At 43.1% G+C, this 26788-nt stretch overlaps 1 protein-coding gene across 1 annotated transcript; it reads right to left on the reverse strand.

Moving 5' to 3' along the window:
* Positions 1-427: 427 nt before the first annotated feature.
* ptges (prostaglandin E synthase) lies at positions 428-25487 on the reverse strand. The gene is made up of 4 exons (XM_020524566.2): positions 25264-25487; positions 20671-20753; positions 3845-4384; positions 428-773 (listed from the first exon to the last, which is right to left on the reverse strand). The coding sequence occupies exons 1-3, from the start codon at positions 25366-25368 to the stop codon at positions 4135-4137; spliced, it is 438 nt and encodes a 145-aa protein (XP_020380155.1). The 5' UTR covers positions 25369-25487; the 3' UTR covers positions 428-773; positions 3845-4134.
* Between the last annotated feature and the right edge of the window lie 1301 nt (positions 25488-26788).

Consider the following 26788-nt stretch of genomic DNA (forward strand, 5'->3'; position numbering starts at 1 on the left):
TCTTGGTCATACCAGTCGCTATTAAATCATATCCAAGGGTCCTCTTGTGACACAGTGGTAGTGTCCCTACCCCTGGACCGAGAGAGCCAGGTTCAAGTCCCACTTGCTCCTGAGGTGTGTATTAACATCTCTGAGCAGGTTGATTAGGAAAAATAGGTTAAAAAAATTAAACCATATCCAAGGGACTTCTTGTGATGCAGTGGCAGTGTCCCTACCCCTGGATTTGGAGGCTGAGGTTCAAGTCCCACCTGCTCCTGAGATGTGTAATAACATCTCTGAATAGGTTGATTAGGAAGAATAGATTTAGTAATAAAAATAAGAAACAAATTGACCATTTAAAAAAAGTAAACTGTATTCAAAATTCAAAGCACAGTGAAAATGAGATATTTGACTTCACTCATCACACCAGGATTAATGATGCACTATCTGCGTCTTTACATAAGGCTTTAATAAGAATTTATTGACAATGACAATTGGTAAGAAGTGGTGTTAGGAGTTGCATCCACCAAATCTGTATCAATATACATTTAAACAAAATGTTTATCCACTTCTCATTGCTATATCTAATGTAGCATTGGAACAGTAATATTCTCTCATCTTAAGCATTCAATAATAGAGTATTCCTACACTGATAAATTTTGGCTGAAGTTTTATCTGTTGTCACTCCCCACCTTACGGCGTTGCATCATTTGTTTTCCACATCGGCTTCATCTTCTTTCTGACTATCACTCAGGCAGCAACTGGACCAATGGGTATTAAAGAGTCCTATGCATCTATAACAGGAGTGTGAGCCTGTAAGTATACACATATGTGTATTCAAGTGTGCAATACATGTCTATCACCGCAGATGCAGCAAACATGGGAAGGATTCGAACTGAGGACTTTTCCCCAGTTCTGAGGAAGCATCACTGGACCTGAAACGTTAACTCTGTTTTCTCCTTCACAGATGCTGCCAGACCTGCTGAGCTTTTCCAGCAACTTTGTTTTTGTTGTTGTTGACGACTTTTGGGTAGGGGATGACATTTTGAAAAAAACAATGATAGGATGACTGGATTTAAGGCAAGATTGAGTAGACTGAAACTATATTCCCCACCCCAGTTAGCAGAATGAGATGTGACCTCATGGAAACGCATAAGATCCTCAATGGGCCGAATAATGATAAAACATCTCAAGTGGAAGATCTAGATCATTGGGTCACCAAATCTCAGAATAAGAGGTTGGCAATTGAAGGCTGAGATGAGGAAAAATTTCTTCAATTTTTTTATTCCTTCACGGGGGATGTGGGCATCACTGGCTAGACAAGCACTAATTATCCATCCCTAATTGCCCAGAGGGCAGTTAAGAGTCAGCAGCATTGCTGTGGGTCACAAGTAAGCCACTTTTATGGTTGTCATTACTCTCTTAATTCCAGATTTGCTATTGAATTCAAAATCTACCATCTGCCATGCCACAATTTGAACCTAGGCTTCCGGAACATTATTTGGGTTTGTGTTAAGACCACACTAGACCATCGATATGGATGCTCCGTTGTTTAGTTTATAAGATTTATCCTGGGGGATGTGGGCTGGACTTTTGATTGTTAGAGGCATTGCCATGGAGAATGTATCTTGTATTCTCAATTTGCCAATCAATGCCCTCTTGTCATAATGATAAAATATTGTTCCCCTTTACATTGGTAAAGCTTATCTTAATGCAAGACAAAGAGCTTCATCAAAATATGTCAACAATACTCAAACATCGATGTACAAATGAATAATACTGCAATGAACAAAAAGCACAGGGAAGTTCATACGTGTGAAAAAACTTATATAAAACTACAAGATCAAACCAGCAAAGTACTTCAGTTAGACAGAGCTTTGGGGGCAGGTCATGTTGCTGGTGATATTCATTGGAGGAAGATGTTTTCTCTCAGAGGGTTGAGAGTCTTTGGAATTCCCTTCCTCAAAAAGCAGTGCATGCAGAATAGTTCAATATTTTTAAGGCAGAGGTAGATGGATCATTGATTACCAAGAGGAGGAAAGATTATCAGAGCTAAGTAGGAATGTACAGTTCAGGTTAATACCAAATCAGCCATGATCTTATTGAACGGCAGAGGAGGCTCAAAGGGCCGAGTGGCCTAATCTTGTTCCTGGTTCATATACTGGTAAGATTGGGCCCTTATTTTGACTTCTGAAGTTGTCACAACATTGAGTTTTAATGTGCAGCTTCTAATTGATAACAACGTTTGTTGCTCATGTTAGCTCAATAAGGTGATCTCCAGCAAGTCCAATGGCAGAATCCTTTATTAAACAATACTGAATGGGCAAATAAGGATCCAGATGAGTTGAGAAGCAAGGGTCTGCATACAGCATGGATGATGTCAGCCTCTATGATGGTGTAGCATCACTAAGTGTGTGCATGCGTGCATGTGTGTGTGTGGTGGACTTGAGTTGGGAATGTGGTTTGGAACATGTTTATCTAGCGAAATATTCAGTGATTCACTACATTGTACATCATATAAAGTGGTTGTTAATAGATTTCACTACCTTATGCAAAGCCTGTCTGACCATAAAGGGTAGTCACTTATGGCACAAGGCTCTACATTATTTACTTGGCATTTTAAATGAGCAAAGGTGACAGTTCATTCTGCAATGGGCTTTGGAACCCCATTTATAGAACATAGAACATAGAACATAGAACATTACAGCGCAGTACAGGCCCTTCAGCCCTCGATGTTGCGCCAACCTGTGAAACCAATCTGAAGCCCATCTAACCTAAACTATTCCATTATCATCCATATGTTTATCCAATGACCATTTAAACGCCCTTAAAGTTGGCGAGTCTACTATTTTTGCAGGCAGGGCATTCCACGCCCTTACTACTCTCTGAGTAAAGAACCTACCTCTGACATCTGTCCTATATCTATCACCCCTCAATTTAAAACTATGTCCCCTCGTGCTAGCCATCACCATCCGAGGAAAAAGGCTCCCACTGTCCACCCTATCTAATCCTCTGATCATCTTGTATGTCTCTATCAAGTCACCTCTTAACCTTCTTCTCTCTAACGAAAACAGCCTCAAGACCCTCAGCCTTTCCTCATAAGACCTTCCCTCCATACCAGGCAACATCCTGGTAAATCTCCTCTGCACCCTTTCCAATGCTTCCACATCCTTCCTATAATGCGGTGACCAGAACTGTACGCAATACTCCAAGTGCGGCCGCACCAGAGTTTTGTACAGCTGCAACATGACCTCATGGATCTGAAACTCAATCCCTCTACCAATAAAACCTAACATACTGTACACCTTCTTAACAACGCTATCAACCTGGGTGGCAACTTTCAGTGATCTATGCACGTGGACACCGAGATCTTTCTGCTCATTCACACTACCAAGAATCTTACCATTAGCCCACTACTCTGTATTCCTGTTACTCCTTCCAAAGTGAATCAACTCACACTTTTCCGCATTAAACTCCATTTGCCACCTCTCAGCCCAGCTCTGCAGCTTATCTATGTCCCTCTGTAACCTACAACATCCTTCCGCACTATCCACAACTCCACCGACTTTGGTGAAAAAAATTTATAATTTTTTTTGAAGTGGTTGTGTGCTACAATAGCGAATCACTAAAATTTCAGTTATTGGATGTTTTAAACATTGTCTGAACAATCTGCTTTTTATTAACGATACCCTTTTATTTAAAATTATTTGTGGGGCAGCCATTTTGGAAGTCAGGCCTCCAAATGGTACATCCATCTTGAGGTTTCGGATCAAAACAAAACTTTAAATGGGGTGTTTTGTTGTTGTGGGTGGGGGCAGGGGTGGGGGTGGTGTTGGAGGGGATAATAAATCTGGCTCCTACTCACCATTTCAGCAATTTCTTTAAATTGTTTAATTTAATTTCTTTAAAATTGATGAGCTGAAATCGAAGCATTTGCGTGTTTGATTGCATGAAATAATAGTACAGGAGCAGAATTTTGATCTCAGAAGAGTCAATCGATAAAGCAGACACCATGCTGGCAATGTCTAATGGATTTCAAGTCAATGCAATAACAGTTCCAACACTAACAGTAGACTCTTCACGTCTGGGATGAACTGATCAAGGCAGCCAATATTTCCAAAGTGTCTCTAACTGGGTTTGTTGTGTCAATTGCCCTTACCAACCAATTGCAATGTGAGAAAGAATCTGTACGGCGATGGACACACAAGGAACCTGTGCAATGATGTACGCCAGTGAGCGTGTTGGTGCTCTAAAAGCGAAGAGATAAGCCACGCTATGGACTACACGTGCCACAAAGAAGACCAGAAAATGGACATGGGCGATGAAGAGGTTGGGTTCCATCAATGAGTAGATAGCACCGAGGAACAGGAAAGGAAAGATGTTCTCCCTGGCATTGCGATGGGCTCTGTGGGGGGGAATAAAATAATCAAAATGAACTGGTTACTCATTCAATATATATTAAACTATGGCTACTTTGATTAATAAGCCAAACACAGTGCTTTCCTCATTTCCAGATGCTTCAAGTCGAGAAGACTTTTGTCTAGAAAAGATCTGCTATGTTCATTGATAACCAAATTAACACGACTCAAAAAATGCATTCCTGGCAAAGGTACAATAGTTTTAATGGGCCATTAGAGAGAGAGACAACTGGTGTTGGTCTAACCCAAGGGTCACCATGCCTCCGGTGAGGAGAAAGGTTGAGAAGGAGAGTCCTCCATAGTAACCTCAGCTGCTGTGGGAAATGAGCCCACGCTGTCGATGTCACTCTATACTACAAACCAGCTGTTCACTCAATTGAGCTAACCGGCCCTCAGTTACACAGTCTTGGTCCTAAAAGTAGCCTCAACAATGTCACTGCTCCCATTTATCTCAGGCAGCACAGGCTATTACTGATCCCGCTGTTGCCATATACACATTTTTAGGCCCATTTCTTTATTTGTCCCATGACCAACCATGTTTGCCCCCAGCCACACTCATCCCTTTTTGTCATTTAATCACTCCTGCCTTCCAATCCAACATAAACTTCGCTTTTGCTCTTTGCTCTCTACTCCCCTTTTACCTATACTCTGCAATCGTTATTCCATCTCATTCTTCCCTCCTTTCCCATCTTTTCTCGCCCTTCCTTTGACAAATGGTCACCAACCTTACAGAGCTCAATGCCATCGAGGTCAAAGCAGCTTGTTTGATTGGCACCTGCTTTGAACATTCGTTCTGTTCACCACCTCCATACAGTAGCAGCAGTGTGTACCGTCTACAAGATGCACTTTAGCAACTCACCAAGACTCCTTTGACAGCGTCTTTCAAACTCATGACTTCTACCACCCAGAAAGACAAGGGCAGCAGATGCATGGCAGCATTGCTACCTGCAAATTCCAACCCCCCCAACCCCCTACCACCCACCAAGCCACACACCATCCTGACTTGGAAATATAATCACTGTTGCGTCACTGTAACAGGGCCAAAATCTTGACAGCACTATGGGTATCCCTACCTCATACAGGCTACACTGATTCAGTCATCCACCTTCCCTGGGCAATTAGGGACGCATAATGAATGCTGGACCTGCCAGTGAAACTCAGCTCCCATGAATAATTTAAAAGAAAATCTAAAATGTTAACTCTCTCCACAGATGTTGCCTGTCCCGCTGAGCATTCCTAGAATTTTCCCCGTGATCCTAAGCTCATTGGATCACAGAAAAGTTACAGCACAGAAAGATGCCATCTGTTTGAGTGCTGATAAGTCTCTGGAGAGTGGAAGCTATTTCAAATTCATCCTGTTGCCATCTGCCTTCATTACTATCATTCCCAAATCAGATAAAGCACAGGTTGAATGGACAAATTCACCAGCAGAAGAATGCAGATTGGAGTCAGGACTTTGACCCAAGCTTTCTTTGTACCTAGCTTTCACCTGACTGGGAGTGCTACATTTACAGAGTAAAGCCTTTATGATCCAGCAATATATGACGGGAACCTCAGCCAGGAGAAAATTGATTGCGCATTTGTTTGCAGCACAAACAATGGCCAGTGATTATGTAGACAAGTAAGAATTCATTTGATCAATAGTCGTTGGCACAGTTTCAGCTTTCTACTCTCAACTATTCTAACTAAAATTTCAGTCAGTGACTATTGCCCTTGATTATCTTATTCTGTAAGAAAAGCAAAATACAAGGGATGCTGGAAATCTGACACAGAAACAGTTGCATTGAGTCAGGAGGTTAGACAGTATCTGTGGGGAGGGAGTTATCACCCAGATCCTCCAGTCTCCAGATAGTTGAAGATCAATTGTATCCTTAAAGATGCATTCAAGAACCCATCAGAAGACCTGATGCACTGACAACAAGATAATTGTTCCAAATACTTAAATCATTGATCGATAATTTTCTGGTTTGGAACTCTCTTGAAAGGTCTACAATTCTGAAATTAAGTCAGAGGTTGTGTTACCGTACCTCCCAGTCAGTCACACTGATCCACCGACCCCATTGCCGCCTGACATCCGATCAGCACCACCCCCCTCCCTCCAACATCCCCCCCCCCCGGGCCCCTGGCAACCCCACTTACGCCTGACCATCCCTGTTCCCAAACCTACAATACCCCGTGCCCCCAGGCAACCAACTCCCCATTTCTTCCTTGGCATCCAACTTCACTGCCAAATTCTCCCCCACCCTGATCCAGACCCACTCTCTCCTCACCACCCATCTGACCCCCTGTCTCACCAGTCTACTCCCCCACTTAACCACCCACTCACCCGACACCTGACCCGCTCACCTGCCAATCTACCCCCTCACTCACCCACCTGCCAGCCTAAACCCTCACCATGACTCAGTGGTTAGCACTGCTGCCTCACAATACCAGGGACCTGGGCTCAATTCCACCCTCGGGCAGCGGTCTGTTTGGAGTTTGTACATTTTCCCAATCTCTTTGTAGGTTCGGTCTGGGTGCTCCATTTTCCTCCCACAGTCCAAAGATGTGTGGGATTGGTGGATTGGCCAGGCTAAATTGAGCCGTAGTGTCCAGGGATGTATAGACTAGGTGGATTAACCATGGTAAAAAGTGGGATTATGGGGATTGGGTGGGATGGTCTTTGGAGGGTTGGTGCAGACTCAATGGGCTGAATGGCCTCTTTCCACACTATAGGGATTCTGAGGAGAAAAAGAAAACTTCATCCTATATCTCTTAGGAAAGGAAATCTGCTATCGTTACCAGGTCTGGCCTACATGTGACTCCAGACTTCACAGTATTGAGGGATGAGTGACAAATGACGGCCTTGTCACATCCCACGAAAGGATTAAAAAGAGAACAACTTGCTAAGACTTTCTCAATATTGTCTCCCAAACCTGCGGCCACAATCACCAAATATGATACATGCACCAGGCTCGTGGAAGCCATCACTTTCTCTTGTTGTTCCTTCAGTGTTACTTTTGGAACACCCTCCTTAATGGCACATCTGGCTGCACCTACAGCACATGGACTGCAGCGATTCAAGAAAGTATCTCACCAGCACCTTCTCAAGGCCAGCGAGAGACAGGCCTTAAATGCTGGATTTAATGAAGCCCACATTCCAAGCTTGACTAAAAGTAGGAAACAGAAGTGACTCAGAAATTCAACTGTCTGCTGCTCATTTTCCTGGCAGCCTCTCCAACCACTAAAACAAACCAGTAGTGCACCATGTACCAAATAGTAAAAGAAATAAAACGTGTGGGGCATCCGCTCCCAGACCAAATACTCTGCCCTTTGAATGTGTTAGTAGAACCCTTACAGGTGGAAGCAGGCCATTCGGCCCATCCACACCGACCCTCCAAAGAGCATCCTACACAGATCCACCTTCCCGATCCTATCCCTGCATTTCCCATGGCTAACCCACCTAGTAAATAAGAAGCTTAATGTTTGCTGAGCAGCACCCCACTGCAGGAATGGTTGTCTCTGAGGCAGCCAGTTAAAGTATGGCCTTCACTTCATCGGGGAGGCCAGGTGATCACATTGCCTAACAGGTGGTTGTTAAAGTGATGTGACCCTCCTCACTCACATTAACAGAATGAAAACTTCTTCCCCTGCATCCTCACCATCCAACAATTTCAGCCCGACTCCACTACCATCAAAGAGGTGATGGCCTGGTGGTATTATTGCTAGACTATTAATCCTAAGACCCAGGTAATGGCCTGGCAACCCAAGTGCAAATCCTGCCATGGTAGATGGTGGTGATATCAAGGTGTGGAGCTGGATGAACACAGCAGGGCAGGCAGCATCAGAGGAGCAGGAAAGCTGATGTTTCGGGTCTGGACCCTTCTTCAGAAAAACCTCATGGTAGATGGTGGAACTTGTATTCAAAAACAAAAACAAAATGATGACCGTGAACCTTTTGCTGATTATCAGTGGAAAAACCCATTTGGTTCACTTTAGGGAAGGAAACTGTCATCCTTACCTGGATCTGGCCTACATGTGACTCCAGATCTCACAGCAATAAGCGATGAACAATAAATGCTAGCCAAGTCAGTGACACCCACATCCTGTGAACGAACTTTTTAAAAAATCATGTTTCTCTGTCGTAAATACCATCTAACACAGTTAAGATAGGCTGAATGGCCTTCCTCATTCTTACTGATCTCATGAAAAGAGAAAGGATGAGAAAAGCTCAGAAAATGATTAGGGTGTGGGAGTCTAAAACTAGAAGGGGCATAGGTTTAAGCTGAGAGGGGAAAGTTTTAAAAGGGACCTAAGGGGAAACTTTTTCACGCAGAGGGTGGTATGTGTATGGAATGACCTGCCAGAGGAAGTGGTGGAGGTTGGTATAATTACAGCATTTAAAGGCATCTGGATGGATATATGAATAGAAAGAGTTTAGAGGGATATGGGCCAAATGCTGGCAAGTGGCACTAGATTAATTTAGAATATCTGGTTGGCATGGATGATTTGGACCGAAGGTTCTGTTTCCATGCTGTACAACTCTGTGATTCTATGTCAATGTTATTTAAGAAAAAGGAACCTGGTTGGTTCACCAGAGTTTAGAAGAATGAGAGGGGATCTGATTGAAAGATATACAATTCCGACAAGGTTGGGCAGACTACAAGCAGGGAGAATGTTTTCCCTCAGTGGGGAGTCTAGAACTGTGGGTAACTGTCTCACAATATTGGATAGGCCATTAAGGACTGAGATGAGGAAACATTTCATCACTCAGTGGGTTGTCAACTTATGGAATTCACAGCCACTGAAAGTTGTGGAGTCTGGTTCACCGAGTATATTCAAGAAAGAGACTGATACATTTATAGACATTAAAGGCATCCAGGGGTATAGAGAGAAAGCAGGAATGTGGCATTGAGATAGAGGATCAGCTGTAATCATACTGAATGTGGCAGCAGGCTCAAAGGACTGAATGGCCTATTAATGCTCCTAGTTCCTTTGTTTCCATCTCAAAGTGACAAGAGCAGATTACAAAATCTGTGCATTTTTACTTTCTTTCAATGTAAGAATATAAGCAAAAGGAGGAGGAGTAGGCTATTCTGTTCAAGCAATAAAAATCTCAATGGTTTACTATCCTTTCCAAGTTTCTTAAGACAGGAATGGTAATAAATGGATTGATGTAATCACAATTTATAAACATGGAGGCATTCCACCCTCTCACCTCTCCGCCTTACTAACTGTATAACTGCAAACTCTGACACAGTGGTAGTGGCCCTAACTCCAAGCTAGGAAGACCATGTTCAAGTCTCACCTGTTCCAGAGCTGTGTAATAAAATCTTATAACTGCAGACATGCTGTGCAAGAAAATGTGATCCCTGTGTTTGAAGAAGAAACAAGATGTGCATTGATATAGCGCCTTTCACAAGTGCAGGAGATCCCAAAGCACTTTGCAGCTCATGATGTATTCAAGAAATGTTATGACATGGGAGCAGCTTGAAGGTTATTTTCTGTGTCAGCTGCAGTTCAGTGAGCAGCATGTTCTCCTCCAAGTCTGAGACCATAGGTTCCAATCCAGCATCTGCAGCGTGTAACCCATAACTGATATTTATGCCCAACATAAACAGAGTATTGGAGGTTTGGAATGTGCTGGTGAAATACAACAGGTTTGGCAGTATTTGTCAACAGAGTTACCATTTTATGTCAATATGACAATCCTTTGAAACATTGATTTCTGCTTAATATCTTTAAGGTCATGCAGCATCAGTCATTAACTATTAATTGCCTGAGCACATATACATAGTGAGCACATTTTATAATTAATTCACAGGATGTGGGTGATGCTAACTGTACCCAGTATTTCTTGTCCATCCCTAGTCACCCTCGAGAAGGTAGTGGTCAGCTGCCCTCTTGAACCGTTCGGGAGGTAGTTCCCAGAGTCTGACCCAGCAACACTGAAGGAACAAATCAGTGTGGCTTGGAGGGGAATTTTCAAGTTGTGGTGTTCCCATGTATCTGCTGCCCTTGTCCTTCTAGTTGGTTGTGATTGTGGGTTTGGAAGATGCTGTCTAAGGAGCCTTGGTGAAAATCTGCTGTGCATCTTGTAGATTGTATAGACTGCTGCTACTGAGCATTGGTGAAGGGGAGAGTGAATGTTTGTGATTTGGTGCCAATCAAGCAGGCTCCATTGTCTGGGATGGTGTCAAGCTTTTTGAGTGTTGTTGGAGCTGCACCCATCCGGGAAAACAGGGAATTATTTTTAATGCCCGTTCAGACATTATGGAACATGTCAGTCTGACATAGGCTACTGAAGAATTAGTGATCTCTTTGTCCACTTTGAACTGGGGACATTTCATGTCTTGGGGGAATGTGATAACCACATGGTAAAGGTAAAGTCACAAAAGCCTTACAGAGAGACGACTGGTGGTGGTTTAACCTGAGAGTCACTACGCCTCAGGCAAGGGGAGGTGGTTGAAAGGGAGAGTCCTTCATGGTAACTTCATCCAGTGCAGGAATTGAACCTACACTGTTGGCATCACTCTGCATTGCCGATCAGCTGCACAGCCAACTGAGGTAACACTGCACCTGTAATACCCAATGGAAGGAGCTGTAAGACTGAGTAGTCAACAAACTCTGTTCATCAAGGAAGGGTTCTTGGTTTTCTGTCTCACTGACTGGCCTGGATCCAGACTGACAACTAACACTCCCGGGGCAATACCGAGGGAAGTGCTGCACTGTCAGAGGTCCCATGTTTCAAATGATACATTAAGCCAAGGCCATTGGTTTGCTGTCTCAGGTGGACGGAAAAAAAAACCCATGGCAGCGTTTCAAAGGGGAAGTGATCTCTCAATGAACATGTCACTTATATCATTGATGTTTGTGAAAGCTGTATAGGTGCAAATTGTGTGCAACGATTTTCCCACCAACGCAAGATGAGAAGTGGGGCTGTTAGCTAAGATTGAACAGTGTTTAGCATGATTTGTGACTCCTCAGACACTGAAGCAATCCGTAACCAACATCCAGGCTAAGGGTGACAAGTGGCAAGTAACATTTGTGCCACACAAGTGCAAGGCCATGCCCATCTCTAACAAGATAAAAACTAACAATCACCCATTGACTTTCCATGGCATCAACATCGCTGTATCCTCCACTATCAACATCCTGGGGGTTAACGTTGACCAGAAATTGCAGATCAGGGAATTGGAATACTGTGTCAAGTAGCTCACCTCCTGATTCCCCAAACCCTGTCCACCATCTACAAGACACAAGCCAGGAGTGTGATGGAATACTCCCCACTTGCCTGGATGAGTGCAGCCCCAACAACACTCAGGAAGCTTGACACCATCCAGGACAAAGCACCCCGCTTTGACTGGCATCAACTCATTAACATTCGCTCCCTCCACCACCGATGCTCAGTAGCAATAGTGTGCACTATCTGCAAGTTACACTGCAGAAATTCACCAAGGCTCTTTAGACAGCACTTTCCAAACCCACAACTACTTCCATCTAAAAGGACAAATGCAACTGATTCGTGGGACCACGACCAGAATCATTACGGTGCAGAAAGAGGTCATCTTGTCTTCAGAAGCGGTCTGAGTATTTTAACTTATTGCCAATCTCCTGCCCTTTCTTCATAGCCTTACACATTTGTTTAAATAAAACCATCATCCAATGTCTTCCTGAATGCTTCAGCTGAACCTACCTGCACAACACTTCCAAGCAGTGCATTTTCTACCCTAAGAATTCCCTGCAGGTTCCCCTCCAAACCATGTAACACCCTGATTAGGAAATATATCACCATTCCGTCACTGCCAATGGGTCAAAATCCTGGAATTCCCTCCCTAACAGCACTGAACATGTACCTACAGCACATGGTTTGCAATGCTTGTAGAAGGCAGCTCACCACCATCTTTTCAAAGGCAACTCAGAATGGGCATTTAATGCTGAGCCCGCCAGCGATGCCCACATCTGCCAATTCTTCCCTAAGCTACAGCTAATCGAGTGCTTCTGAAATGTGTTTTGGGATGTTCCACATGGAGAAAGGTGGTTTGGAAACAGAAGTCCCTCTATTTTTTCCTCTTGGAACTTACACTACATTACAAACAAGAAAGAACAATGAAAAACAATGCTTCACAAATCCAACAGTGATGAAGACCTTTTCTTATGTTGGCATGACAACAAGGAAACAGTTTTCCTGTTTTCGTTCTGAATCAACATGTGTTCTTCATTAACTCTAGTCCACATACAGTGCCAGGAATTTAACTGCACATTATTTCCTTCAGAAGCGAGATGAGAGCGAGAGAGATTTGCTCAATAGTTATGTAAATATGACCACAAGTCAGTTGTTTTTATTTTTAAAATATCAAGTAGCTTGTTTAGTAAAACACAGGCGTTCATTTCTAGCCATAATGAATTGAAAAGTGAAAAGCTTTGTGTACAGCCTTGGTTAATCTACTCTTGAACCAGCCTTACTGCAAATATTTCAGGTTTCCAAATTTGGAAAAAAGACAGAGGCACTGATTACTGTCAAAGATATACTGGAATAATACCAGAATTAAGAGGTTATATACTTATCCTTAAAGAATAAACAGATGGCAGTTTTTACATCTACAGCAGAGAATGCTGGAACATTATTTTGTGGGATGTTACAGGCTGGGCAAATTTCCCATCCCTAGATGCCCTTGAGAAGCTGGTGGTGAGCTGCCTTCTTGAACCACTATAGGCCATGGGCTTAATACATACCACTTGCCACCATCGTCCTTCAATAAATCACGTCAAATTTGCTTACAACCAACTTTAGGATGGCAGAGGTCCACTCTCTTTTCATCTAACTTTTCCATTTCATCCTATCTGGACCGACCTTCTCTATCTGAGAATGTGAGAAAATGTCCTTTTCTCAATTCCTGTCAGTAATATTCATTATTGGCCACAGGCACTTTTTGATAATGGCTTTAATTGATTTTGTACAATCGTTACATTCCTCTCTTCAAAGGCTAAATGCTATGTTAGTGTCAGGCTCATTTAGCTCAATTAGTTGGATTGCAAGTTTGAAATGTGATGCTAGCTGAGTAGGTTCAATTCCTGAACCAGTTGAGGTCACCATAAAAGGGCCTGCCATCTCTAAACTAACCCTGCGTCTAAGTTCACTGCTAGCTGTCTCTCTCTAATAAGAGAACAGCCTCTGGATCTAAGATGACTTTCAAGATAACATGGGCTGAATGACCATCTTGATTTTCAAAATTGATTTTAAAAAATTCACAATCAAACACAAAATGTGCTGGAGAAACTCAGCAGGTCTGGCAGCATCTGTGGAGAGAGAAACAGAGGTAACATTTTGAATCCAGTATGACTCTTTCCTCAGAAGATTGCCCCATTTCTGAAGAAGGGTCCTGACCTGAAACGTCAACTTTCCTGCTCCTCTGATGCTGCCTGGCCTGCTGTGTTCCTCCAGCTCCACACGGTGTTATCTCTGACTCCAGTATCTGCAGTTCTTGCTATCTCAGAGTTCTATGGATGCTGGAGAAACAGCACAGTTCATCAGCATCTATGGAGAGAGAAAGAGAGTTAACGTTTCAAATCCAATTTGACCCCTCTTTGGATGATCAACCATGAGGGCAGCACCATGGCTCAGTGGTTAGCACTGCTGCCTCAGCGCCAGGGCCCCAGCTTTGATTCCAGCATCAGGTGACTGTCTGCATGGAGTTTGGACATTTTCCCCCTGTCTGTGTGGGTTTCCCCTGGGTTCTCTGGTTTCCTCCCAAAGTCCAAAGATGAGCAGGTTAGGTGGATTGGCCATGCTAAATTGCCCATAGTGTCCAGGGATGTGCAGGCTTTGTTAGCCATGGTAAATGCAGGGTTTCAGGGATACGGTAGGGTGGTGATCTGGATGGGATGCTCTTTGCAGGGTCGGTGTGGACTTGGTGGGCCAAATGGCCTGCTTCCATTCTGTAGGGATTCTATGATATTATGATTGAGTGGTAGAGCACACTTAAAGGGTTGATGGCCTATTTCTGCTCCTAATTCACATGTTTATATAGTACAAGGACTGCAGGAGGATAGCATGCAAGTTCAGGAAACAATTCAAAAGGCAGGAAACCAGTTCCAATTTATTCAAGCAAGTTTGAATTCAAGAATAATAATAAAGTCTGACAACAATTGGGTATAGTTTGGCGAGACTATGCATGTAGCAATCTATGTAATCTTTGCCTCAGCATCTAATGCAGAATGCTGCTTTCCGCACAGTGTGAGAGTCATTTTGAGGGCGAATTCCACACAATTCAAACAGTCGCTTTAATTTATTTTTAATCCATAGCTAATGCTGTGGAAATCATATTTCTGCACTGCGACTGTGGAATTGTTGGTCTGTGCTGTAGCGAGGAATTACAGACCGACATATCACTGTATCCACGTCCACATTAACCGTAAAACATAGCAGCAGAAGTAGGCCATTCAGTCCATTGTGTCTGCTTTGCCATTTAATGAAATCATGGCTGATCTGATCATTCTCATACCCACTTCCCTGCCTTTTCTCCCAAAATGTTTGATTCCCACGCTGATTAAAAATTTATATTTCCAAGCTGATGCCACACACACACACACACACACACACACGTTTCTGAAATTCTGATGGATTTTGCTAACACAGGTCCTGTCACAGCTGACTGAATGATGGGGGCCGTCTTCACCGTTAGGAACACAAACTCTTGTTTTAGAGTGCTCCTGTGAGGTGCTTTGGGATATTTTAATATGTTAAAGGTGCCATATAAATATCTGTTAAAAGGAAAATATTGCTTTGCTGGAAAGCTGACATAAAGTTGGAGAATGCTGGAGAAACTCAGCAGGTCTAGCCACTTTTGTGGAGAGAGAGAAAGAGTTAACGTTTCAGGTAGGGAATGACTCTTCTTCAGAACTAAGAGAAACTGAATGTTCTTTTTAAATTCTCTTCATCCAGTCTTTCCCTCCCTTTCTTTCTGACTCTAATTTGCTCTCTATCTTTGTCTGATTTAGGAAATGAACTCCTGGTCTCATATTTTGGCGAGTGATCGGGTGGAATACAGGAAATTGAATACAGCCCCATCCTGGTATCTTAGAAATGATCAATTTCTATCAGAATCCAGCTTCATCTTCTTTGTCTGCCTACTTTTTCCTCTCTCTCTCTGTCTGGGTGCTGTCACTATCATTCTGACTTACTCCTTCGGCCCCTAAACCCACCCTCACCTTCAGCATAAATACCACCATTTCTCAGCTGCATTCTGTTCTGACAAAGGGTCATCAGACTCGAAATGCTGTTTTTCTCTTCACAGATGCCGAGTTTCTCAGCACTTTCTGTTTCTGTTTGGTGATGTTGGTTGATTGATAAATAACTGGCCAGGGTTCGGGAGAACACCTCTGCTTATCTTTGTTATAGTTCCATGGGATATTTTATATCCACTCAAGTGGGCAGACCGAACCTCATTTTAATAGCTTAGCCAAAAAAAAAATTCTGGTAAGAAACATAAAGTTGCCTTAGTTCGACTGGACCATAGGTCTGCTCTCTCATTAGAGACAGAGACAAATTGATGGTGGTTTCACCTGACATTGGTGGGTGGGGTCTTATAGAAACATATAAAATTACGAAGGGACTAGATAAGATAGAAGCAGGTAGGTTGTTTCCACTGGCAGGTGAAACTAGAACAAGGGGGCACAGCCTCAAAATAGGGGGGAGCCGATTCAGGACTGAGTTGAGGAAGAACCTCTTCACCCAAATGGTTGTGAATCCGTGGAATTCCCCACCCAGTGAAGCAATTGAGTCTACTTCGTTGAATGTTTTCAAGGCAACGATAGATAGATTTTTGAATAGTAATGGAATTAAGGGTTACGATGAACGGGCGGGTAAGTAGAGCTGAGTGCACGATAAGATTAGCCATTGTCTTATTGAATGGTGCAGCAGGTTCAACTGGCCAGATGGCCTACTCCTACTTTCTTTTGTTCTTATATCACCTGAACTTAAGCGAGGGGAGAGGTTGAGAAGGAGAGTGTTTCATGGTAACTTCAGCTGGTGCGGGAATTGAACCCATGCTGTAGACTGATTTGCAACATACTGCATACTGACAGCTGGCATTTTGCATTCTGGTGTGAGACTTGAACCACAACATTTTAAACCAGACTTTACTTGAGCTGCGAATGAGTCCAAAGCAAACAGCAAAAGTCTAATGCTTAGAAAACTTTAATAACCTAAATGTAAATTCAGAGTTTTTTATGACTTCAAGTAGATCATTAAGAAATCTGCACACGCATGAATCATTACGTCACAATAACATTAAAATGTAACAACATACTGTGATGTGCATAAACATTTCTGCTTTACTGTGGCCAGAATTCCACACTTTCTCACCTTATTTTGCAACTCCAGCACAGCAGCTGGCTCTCCTCAGCAGTCAAAGGGTTTTCAAAAGGAGAGGGTGTAGGCATCACAGCTGCTTGAGGAACATGCTAAACTATCATCAGGAACATTCATTGTCTATTATCGAACACTTGCATCAACGTACAAAACAAATGCATTTGCCCAACAAAAATTTCGGCTCTGAATTTTTCTCGTCCCTCACCATCTGTGACTGCATCAGAGGTTGTGTTTCTCTAGTTATGTCAGTTTAATTCCAAAGTTTATGCACGCTTCAGTCTTCTCTGCACTGTAAAAAATCATCCATGTCTAGCTTTGAAGGAATAAATTATTTCTTGGTTCATGTCTGAGAAAATGATTGCTAATGTTTCAATCCCCGAGTTTCAGCACAGAGACAGAGGCAGTATGTTATTTTTACCATCTTTGGAGTTGAACAGAATGAGGACAGCAATGAACTTAGCCAAGAAGCATTTGACACAACAATTTGGTATGTAGCAAAGTCTAATTCTTAAAGGGACTTTATCTCTCGAGGAACTGAATTGAGAAACAAGGGTGTTATATTAAATTTGTACGATAACCTCAGGGGAGGCGATGGCCTGTTGTTCCAGAGACCCAAATAATGTTCTGGGGACCCGGGTCTGAATCCCACCATTGCAGATGGTGGAATTAAGAATTAATCATGTCCATGAATTCATTGCCGATTGTCAGGAAAACCCACCTGGTTCACTAATGTCCTTTAGGGAAGGAAACTGTCATCCTTACCTGGTCTGGCCTACATGTGACTCTTAACAGCCCTCTGGGCAATTAGGGCTGGGCAATAAATGCTGCCTAGCCAGCAATGCCCTCATCCGGTTATTGAATAAAGGCAAAAAAAATTTAGAACCACTTTTTAAAAACTTATCCTTTCACGACAAGCCTGACATTTGTTGCCTGTCTCTAAGTACACTAGAACTTGCTCAGCCATTTCAGACAGCCATATTTTGCAGGTCTGGAGTCACATATAGGCCAGACTGGGTAAGGAATGCAGAATTCCTACCTTGAAGGACACAAGTGAACCGGATGAGTTTTCACAACAACTGATTACGTTTTCGCAGCTAGCTTTAAAATTCCACATTTGTTAATTAAATTTAAAATATATGTCTCTTTGTTGCAAAAATGGGATTAAAAGCAGTAGAGAATAAAAGTTGACCGGGATGACACCAGAGCTGAGAGGTTATGTGTATCATTGAAAAGCTGCATAAACTGGCTCTCTTCTCCAGAAAGATAAAGACTGAGGGGTAGCCTTAGAATTCTGAAAGGGTTTGCTTGAGTAGACACGGAGAAAATGTTGGATGAGTCCAGAACTGGGTTAGGCTATAAACACAAGATAATTACAAAGAATTCATGAGAAACTTCTTTAAATGTGGAACTTATTACCACATGAAGTGTTTGAGGTGGATGTCATCGATACATTGAAAGATATGTAGATAAACACATTAGATACAGGGGCTCAGAAGGGCCTGCAGGTAGAGTGTGATTATGTGAAGTGGCAGGATGCTTATGTGGAGCATTTTTAAAAACATATAAATATTAAAGTCATATCAACTGTACAGCAGATTTCACTAAAATGTTACATGGAAACATGGTGTCGGACTGATTGAAAAACTGGTATGAGGAAAGCATAGTTTCAGAGCAGTGATGTGGTCAGGGAACTATTCACATTAATTAGACTAATGCCAGCAGCCCAGCCCCAACATTTTATATGGTTTTCCTTATTCCTTCTTTCAATTTTTTTGAATTTCCTACAATCAGCAATTCCCTTCTTTTAAAATAACATGCTTTTGGTTTCTTGATGGAACAGAGATATAACAAATCATCTTCCAGAGTGAGCCAGTTCTGCTGTTTAAACTGATGAATACCAACCAGTTGGTCAAATGCATCCACACGTTCAGTGGGATAAAGCAAAGTTATCAATGTGGACAAATATGATCACCAGTCAGTTCATGCGCTTTGGAGGCTTTCATTCCAATTTCACTTGATGTATGGAGGGATTGTCTTAATAGCAAAAGCTAAGCAGGTTAGGACTCTACTCACTGGAGTTTAGAAGAATGAGAGGCGATCTCATTGAAACATATAGGATTTCTAAAGGGCTTAACAGGGTAAATGCTGAGAGGATGTTTCCCCTCATGGGAGAGTCTGGGACCAGAGGGCACCATCTCAGCATAAGTGGGGCGCCAATTTAAGATGGAGATGAGGAGGAATCTTTTTCTCTCAGCGTGTTGAGAGTCTTTGGGATTCCTTACTACAGAAAGCTGTAGGAACAGGGTCCTTTACTAAATTTCTATGTTAGCCGAAACACTAATCACTATTGAACTTTACTGAGGCCGCTTTTGGAATATTGTATTATAGTTCTGGTTGCCCCATTACAAGAAGGATGTGGAGGCTTCAGAGATGGTGCAGAAAGGGTTCACCAGGATGTTGCCTAGTTTAGCTATGAGGAGAGATTGGACAAACTTGGTTTGTTTCCACTTGAACATCTAAACATGAGGGGCGACCTGATAGAATTCTACAAAATTATGACAGGCATGGATAGCTGGAGTCTTTTTCCCAGGGTAGAAATGTCAATTACTAGGGGACACAGGTTTAAGGTAAAAAGAGGTAAGTTTAAGAGACAAGTTTTTTTTTACGCAGAGGGTGATAAATGCCTGGAATGCACTGCCAGAGGAGGTGGTGGAGATGGATGCAATAGCAACTTTTAAGAGCCATCCTGACAGTTATGTGAAAAGGCAGGGAATAGAGGGATATGGACTATGTAGAGGCAAAAGGATTTTGTTCAGAAAGGCATTATGTTTTGGCACAGTATTGGTGGACCGAAGAGCCTATTCTTGCACTGTAGTGTTCTTTGTTCATTACACTCTTTGTGATGGGAGTACTGTAGCCCAGTAATATCTTGTCAATCTTTCTCTGGTCATTTCTATAATGAATATTGACCTCTGGCAGTAAAAGTTGACAGGATATAGATGTAAGATTATCTTTCAATATATTCTAGATATAAAGTCACCAAAGTCCTACTGTACCATACAGTTGCTCTCTCATTAGAGAGAGAGAAGACTGGTGGTGGTTTAATCTATGAGTCACCAGACGACAGGCAAGGGAGAGGTTGAAGAGGCATGCCCTTCATAGGAGCCACAGTTGGTGCAGGAATCGAATTCATACTGTTGGCATCACAAACCAGCTGTCCAACCAATTGAGCTAACCGACCCCCTAACTATTTATTCTAGACATAAAATTGTTGCAAGCATTGCAACAAATAAAAATTTGCATTGTTCAGATTTTCAAATTGACTTTGAAAACTCTATGGTGCAGTAGGACTTTGGTGACTTTATATCTAGCATATAGTGAAAGATAATCTTACATCTAGACATACTTCCTGTCAACTCTTACTAGCAGAGAATTCCAGGTCAACATATGCAACATTTTAGATGTGAAGCAAATAAACATTGGAGACCATGCAACTCTTTCCCCACCTATTTCTTTTTCTAGCCATTTATTAAATGGACAAGAATTCATGTGCTGGACAAGTGGAATTTTCCAATATGCACTGTCAGTCTAGAGCCAATGCATAAAGTGTAAATGTTCCCTTTCCTGGCAACAGAACCAGAAGCAACATAAGAAAACCTTTATTTGCACAGTTAGTGGTAATCTGGAATGCACTGCCTGGAAGGATGGCGAAAGTACATTCAATAATAGCTTTCTAAAGAGTACAGAGTAGTTCTTTGAAGGGAGGGGAGAAAATTGCAGAGCTATGGGGAACAAATGGGGAATGGGACTGGTAGATAGCTCTACCGAAGAGCCAGGATGGACAGGAAATGACTGATTGCCCTCTCTCAGCATGGTGTCATTCTATGAATCCGAGTGATGTCTAGAGAATATTTACATTACCTCCGACTTCGCTCCACATCAGGATCAGTTCGATGATACTCCTGCCCACCGTGTCTCACTGCATCCTCTGGGTTAATAAATGCCTGTAGGAAGGGAGAGGGTGAAATCAGACGGACAAAGCCATGTCGGAAACTTAAGAACAAAGTAACACTCAACAATTAACTATGGCATCACCAAATCAATGAAATGCAAAAGCACAGTTCCGGTGAAAACAACCTTGTGAAAATGCTGGAGAAACCCAGCAGGTCTGGCTGTAAGGTGGAGAGAGAAACAAAGTTAATGTTTCAAGTCCAGTGTGACCCTTCTTTTGAAATTTCAGAACGAGTTCTGAAGAAGAGTCACACTGGACTTGAAACATGAATTCTGTTTCGCTCCACAGATGCTAGCAAACTTCTTGAGTTTCCGCAGTATCTTCTGTATTTGTTTCAAATTTCCAGCATCTGCTGTATTTTGCTTTTACTGTAAAAATGGTCTTCTTCACTTCTCTCTGCTGGCTTCCTGTCTTTCCAAAAACTATCCTGTTTATCTAAACTATATTAATGTACTTTTTTCAGACCCTTAACAACATCCTAAATTTTGATGTTTCCTCCACATCAACCATCAACTCCAAACAATTCATCACACAGCCTCGCAACCCCATGTAAAAATAATTTCCCTTGCAGTCTATCATAAATCCCTCCTTAAATCATTCCATCTACCCCTCCACCCTCACCTCCTTTAAGATGCTCCATAAAATTAATCTCTTTGGCTAATCTCCTCTCCTAACATCTCACTCTTTGTCAAGATGTCAAATCTTGTTTGTCTGTCTTCCTGTTTACAATGATAACATGCTATCTTCATGCACATTGTTGCTTGTTAGTCTTTAACATTGTAATGTTTTGTTGAAGTTCTCTCATTCTAGCTCCTTTCAAAGCGGTGGCACAGTGGTTAGCACTGCTGCCTCACAGTGCCAGGGACCTGGGTTCAATTCCACCCTCAGGTGACTGTCTGTGTGGAGTCTGCACATTCCCGCTGTGTCTGAGGGGATTTCCCCCTCGTGCTCCAATTTCCTCCCACACTGTAAAAGATATGCAGATTAGGTGGATTGGCCATGCTGTAGTGTACAAGGATGTGCAGGCTTGGTGGGAGGGTTACAGGGAAAGGATAGGGGGTAGGTTTGGGTGGGATGCTCTTTGGAAGGTCAGTGTGAACTGATTGGCCTGCATCAACACCATAGGGATTCTACAATTCTTAAATCACTGGAAACTATTTACTTTGATCTAATGTGACCCATCCTTTTCTAAATTTAAACATCTGGATCAACTCTGTTCGAAAAATTCAGGATAGAAAAGCATCAGATTGGAACTAGACTAGGTTGAATCACTTGGTGAGTATTTCAAACTGATAAGAGCAGGCTGAGCTGATCATTGACTATTCTATTTCTCCGTCCCCACCTCCTTGTAATATTGTAATAATGTACACAGGTGGATGTCTCTTAAGAGTTTCAACAAACTAGCCTTTTTTTAGGCTAAGGTCTAATTGAATGGAATTTGTTTTTAAGAGCTTGAAAGGAATATCGAGAGATGTTGCCTGATGGTGAGGATGTAGAAAGGAACATGACTTTAAAACCAGAACCAGGCCATTGAGAAAAGAAGATAGGGAACCACTTTAGCGTGCAAAAGAGGGAAATCTACTCCCACAAAAAGCTATAAATGATAGTACAGTTAATAATACCAAAGATGAGCTCGATTGATTTCTTGATGGCCATTAAGGGATGTGGACCCAAGACACATGGATGGTTCAATTAAATACCACGAATTGGCTCAGTGAATGACAGAACAGGTTTAAGGGATGAATATCCTCCAGAGATTCTTCCTCACATTTCCACACATCTCTTTGTTGCTCTCCCAGCCTTGGGAATAGTCTGAATGGGACAAAATTGCAGAATCATTACAGTGCAGAGTGAGGCTATTCCACTCATCATGTCTGCGCCAGCTCTCCAAATAAGCGCCTCACTTTACATCATCCTCCAGCCTTCTTCTCTAACCCTATGCATTCTTCATTTTTCAAACGACATCTAATTGCCTTTTGAAAGCTTTGATTGGCCTGCCTCGACCACACTCTCAAGGAGTGCATTCCAGACCCTAGTCGCTCACTGCGTGAACCCATTTCTCATATCACTTTTGTTTCTTCTGCCAATTAATTTCAATCTGTGCTTTCTCTTTCTCAAACATTTCATGAGGATGAACATTTTCTCCCTATCCACTCTGTCCGTACCCCTCATTAATTTAAGTACCTCTATCAAATCTCCTCTCGACATTCTCTTGTCCAAGGTAAACAGTTCTCCAATCAATCTTCATAATTACAGCTCCTCATCTCTATAACCATTCTCATAAATCTCTTTGACTACTCCCAATGTCTTCACATGAGGTGAAGCATACCACCCAGAAGTGCACAGCTGATGCCAAACTAAGTTTGACATAATCTCCCCGCTCTTGTACTCTATGCCCCTGTTAATGAAGCCTAAGATACTGTGTGCCTATTAATTGCCACCTCCAGTAACTTACACACATATACACACAGGTCCCTCTTATATTGTCTCAACATATTTTTCCTACCAAGATGCATCAAGATTAAATTTTGCAGACCCCTTCATAGTGATAGAAAGATTGACCAGGACATCTTAAGAGTGCACAAATTAATCTTTAGACAAACTTTGGGCAAAGTGAGGTAGCCAAGTCTTCTCTACCCTCATTAGCTCAGTGAAAGATTTAAGGGGAGGAATATCCTCCAGAGATTCTTATCTCCCTCATATTTCCACACATCTCTTTGTTGCTTTCACAGCCTTGGGAATAGTCCAAATGGGACAAAATTGTGGACTCATTACAGTGCAGAATGAGGCCATTTAATCCATCATGTCTGTGCCAACTCTCCAAGTGAGTGTCTCGCTTTACACAACCACCCTCCCAAACACAATAAAGGGAGGGTCCTCCTGGTCTTACTTTCCACCTCACCAGCCTCCGCATCAAAATGTATTATCCTCAAACACTTGTGCCAACTCCAATTAGATCCCACCACCCTGAACATCTTCCACTCCATGTGCCTCTCTGCCTTCCACAAGGACCATTCCCTTCACCACTCCTTAGTTTGTGCCACACTCCCCACCAACCAGTCCAACCCTTCCAGTACCTTCCCCGTAACCATAAAATACACAACACCTGCCCACACACCACCTCCCTCACTTCCATCCTGAGCTCTGAACAGCTCTTCCAAGTGAGCTTCACCTCCATCTCCTCCAACCTAGTCTATTGCATCCGGTGCTCCCAATGTGGTCTTCTCTACATCAGTGTGACCAAACATAGACCAGGTGACCATTTCACCGAGCGTCTTCACCTGGTCCATATTGGCCAACCTAAGCTCCCGGTCATCGCCCATTTCAACCACCCCACACTCCCCCCCCCCAAATCCCCCCCCCCGACATGTCCATTCTCAGCCTCCTCCAGTGTCGCAGTGAATCAGATCGCAAATCTGGGGAACCACACCTTATCTTCCGCCTGGGCACTCTACAGCCCGGAGGACTTAACATCGAGTTCCCTGATTGCAAATAACCTTCCCATCCGTTCCCCGGCTCCCTTTCCACCCACCACCTCTTCCTTTCCATTCCACCCACCGCCTCCTCCCTTCCATTCCACCCACCGCCTCCTCCCTTCCATTCCAGCTACCATCCCATCGACCAACCAGGTCGTACCCACTACCTATCACCACTCTTCCGCCACCCTTCCATGCCCCTTTATCTGCAGCTCCCCCTGATCCCCACATCCAGTCCTGGAGAAGGATAATACCCCTAATGTTGACATCTCCTCCTCCAGGTGGTGCCTGGCTTGCTGTGTTTTTGTAGCCTCCTGTTCGTTTTTCCTTGGATTCCAGCATCTGCAATTTTGTTTCTGCCTCTCACTCTACACCATCGTCCAGCTTTCTTTCTCTAACCCTATGCATTTACTGACCCACATTCACATTCGGTTAAGTCTTCCCTTTTATAAAAAGAAAATCTGAAAGACAGGGTGTCCCTGATCGGCGTGTGTGGGACGACGGGCAAAAATTAAAGCAGGATTTAAAAACCATGAAGCAGAATGAATACATATTAAGGCGGTGTGTTTACGATTTCAAACTGAACTGTGTGAAGCCCAGAGGAAATTTTGTTACCTTGCAGTTGTTTACAATGTTACGATACATATCCAACCCCACACACAAAGTGGAATTTAGAGAAGCCTACCCATTTTCTTGTGGATTTACGTTTCCAAAGTGCAACCCCTCCAAAACATTTCTGATCAGTGAGTTCAAAACTCCTCTAAAGTCATCAGAATCAATGATTTTACAATATATTAAAATTTCAAAACTATTGCAACTTTTTCCCCTCCTTTCTTTTCGGAGAAGGGCGCCCATTCTTAATAAATCCAACTTCAAATTAAACCGGAGGGTCTTGACATTAATTAACAAAAACATCAGGTCTGTCTCTCTCTCTCAATTTCAAAAAGTTCCTGCTCTAAACGGAAGTATTGCGTGTAATTTTTTTTCAAAATAAAAAGCTATAATTGTTATAATTGCAACCATCACCTTTTTGTGCAGCCGGAGTTGTCCCGTGATGATGGCCAGAGTATAGAGTTTGAGGACAAGCAGAGTGCTGTAGAAAATGTAACATGTAAAGACAGGGTTATCCATTTCTTTTGAAGACCGTGAAGTGACTGAATGTGAGAGATCTGTGAGAGCAGAGAGGTGACCAGAGGCAGCCAGCTGTATTTTCCGCCTACTCTCGGATCCAGCCCTGCATGCTCAGACTCTATTTGATTAGCCACTCCCAACACAAGTGCATCAGAACAAGGACAACGCAACGCAGCCACGTCCCCAGAACATTTACAAGTGGATTCCTTCAGTGTTTATCACTTGGGAAATAAAAACAGAAAGGACTGGAGAAACTCAGGAGATCTGCCAGCATCTAGATGGGTACATGAATAGGAAAGGCTTGGAGGGATATGGGCCAAATGCTGGCAAATGGGACTAGATTAATTTTAAGATATCTGGTCAGCATGGACGAGTTGGACCGAAGGGTCTGTTTCCACGCTGTACATCTCTATGACTGTATCTGTTGAGAGAAAGTAGCCATGATGTGGAGGTGCCGGTGTTTGACTGGGGTGGACAAAGGCAGAAATCACACAACACCAGGATATAGTCCAATGGGTTTATTTGATATCAGAAGCTTTTGGAGCACTGCTCCTTCATCAGGTGAAGTCATAGAGTCATAGAGTTGAACAGCACAGTAACAGACCTTTCGGTCCAACTCTTCCATGTCGACCAGATATCCTAAATTAATCTAATCCCATTTGCCAGCATTTGGCCCATATCCCTCTAAACCCTTCCTGTTCATGTACCCATCCTGATGCCTTTTAAATGTTGTAATTGTACCAGCCTCCACCACTTCCTTTGGCAGCCCATTCCAGATACGCACCACCCTCTGTGTGACTGGTGACTTCACCTGACGAAGGAACAGTGCCGCAAAAGCTTGTGATTTCAAATAAAGCCATCGGACTATTACCTGCTCAACATGGTGTGGAGCTGGAGGAGCACAGCAGGTCAGGCAGCTTCAGAGGAGCAGGAAAGGTGACATTTCAGGTGGGTACCCTTCTTCAGAACTAGGGAGGGGGAAGGGAGCTGGGAAATAAATAGAGGGAGGAGGGGCGGGGCTGGAAGAAAGTCGATGGGATGGTTAAAAGTGGATGCAGGTAGGGGGTGGTGGGGATTGGTTAGTGGGGAGGTTGGGGAGGATAGATGGGAGAAAAGATGGACAGGTTGCATCAGATCGAGGAGGCGAAAGGGAGGATGGGTGGGCCTGGGGAAAGGTAGGTGGGGTGGATGGAGGTAAAGGGTAGTGGGGATTGGTTGGTGGGAATGGTGGGGTAGATGGGTGGGAAAGAAGATGGATGGGTTGTGTCAGGTCAAGGAGGTAAGAGGGAGGAGGGGTGGGACTGGGGGAGGGGACTATAACGTGGTGTTGTTTGACTTTTAACTTTGTTGAGAGAGCAAAACAGAGTTTCGAGTCCAGTCACCCTTCTTCAGAACCTGTGGTTGTGATGACCCTATGGAA

The sequence above is a fragment of the Rhincodon typus genome, chromosome 28 (genome assembly GCF_021869965.1).
Source record: "Rhincodon typus isolate 14 chromosome 28, sRhiTyp1.1, whole genome shotgun sequence".
NCBI lineage: Eukaryota > Metazoa > Chordata > Chondrichthyes > Orectolobiformes > Rhincodontidae > Rhincodon > Rhincodon typus.

Excerpts from the sequence above, each read along its gene's own strand:
- ptges (XM_020524566.2), bottom strand. The coding sequence starts at position 25,368 with ATGGATAACCCTGTCTTTACATGTTACATTTTCTACAGCACTCTGCTT. Across the intron at positions 20,754-25,263 it reads AACTCCGGCTGCACAAAAAG|GCATTTATTAACCCAGAGGA; the intron begins GTGATGGTTGCA and ends CCCTTCCTACAG. Across the intron at positions 4,385-20,670 it reads GATGTGGAGCGAAGTCGGAG|AGCCCATCGCAATGCCAGGG; the intron begins GTAATGTAAATA and ends TCCCCCCCACAG.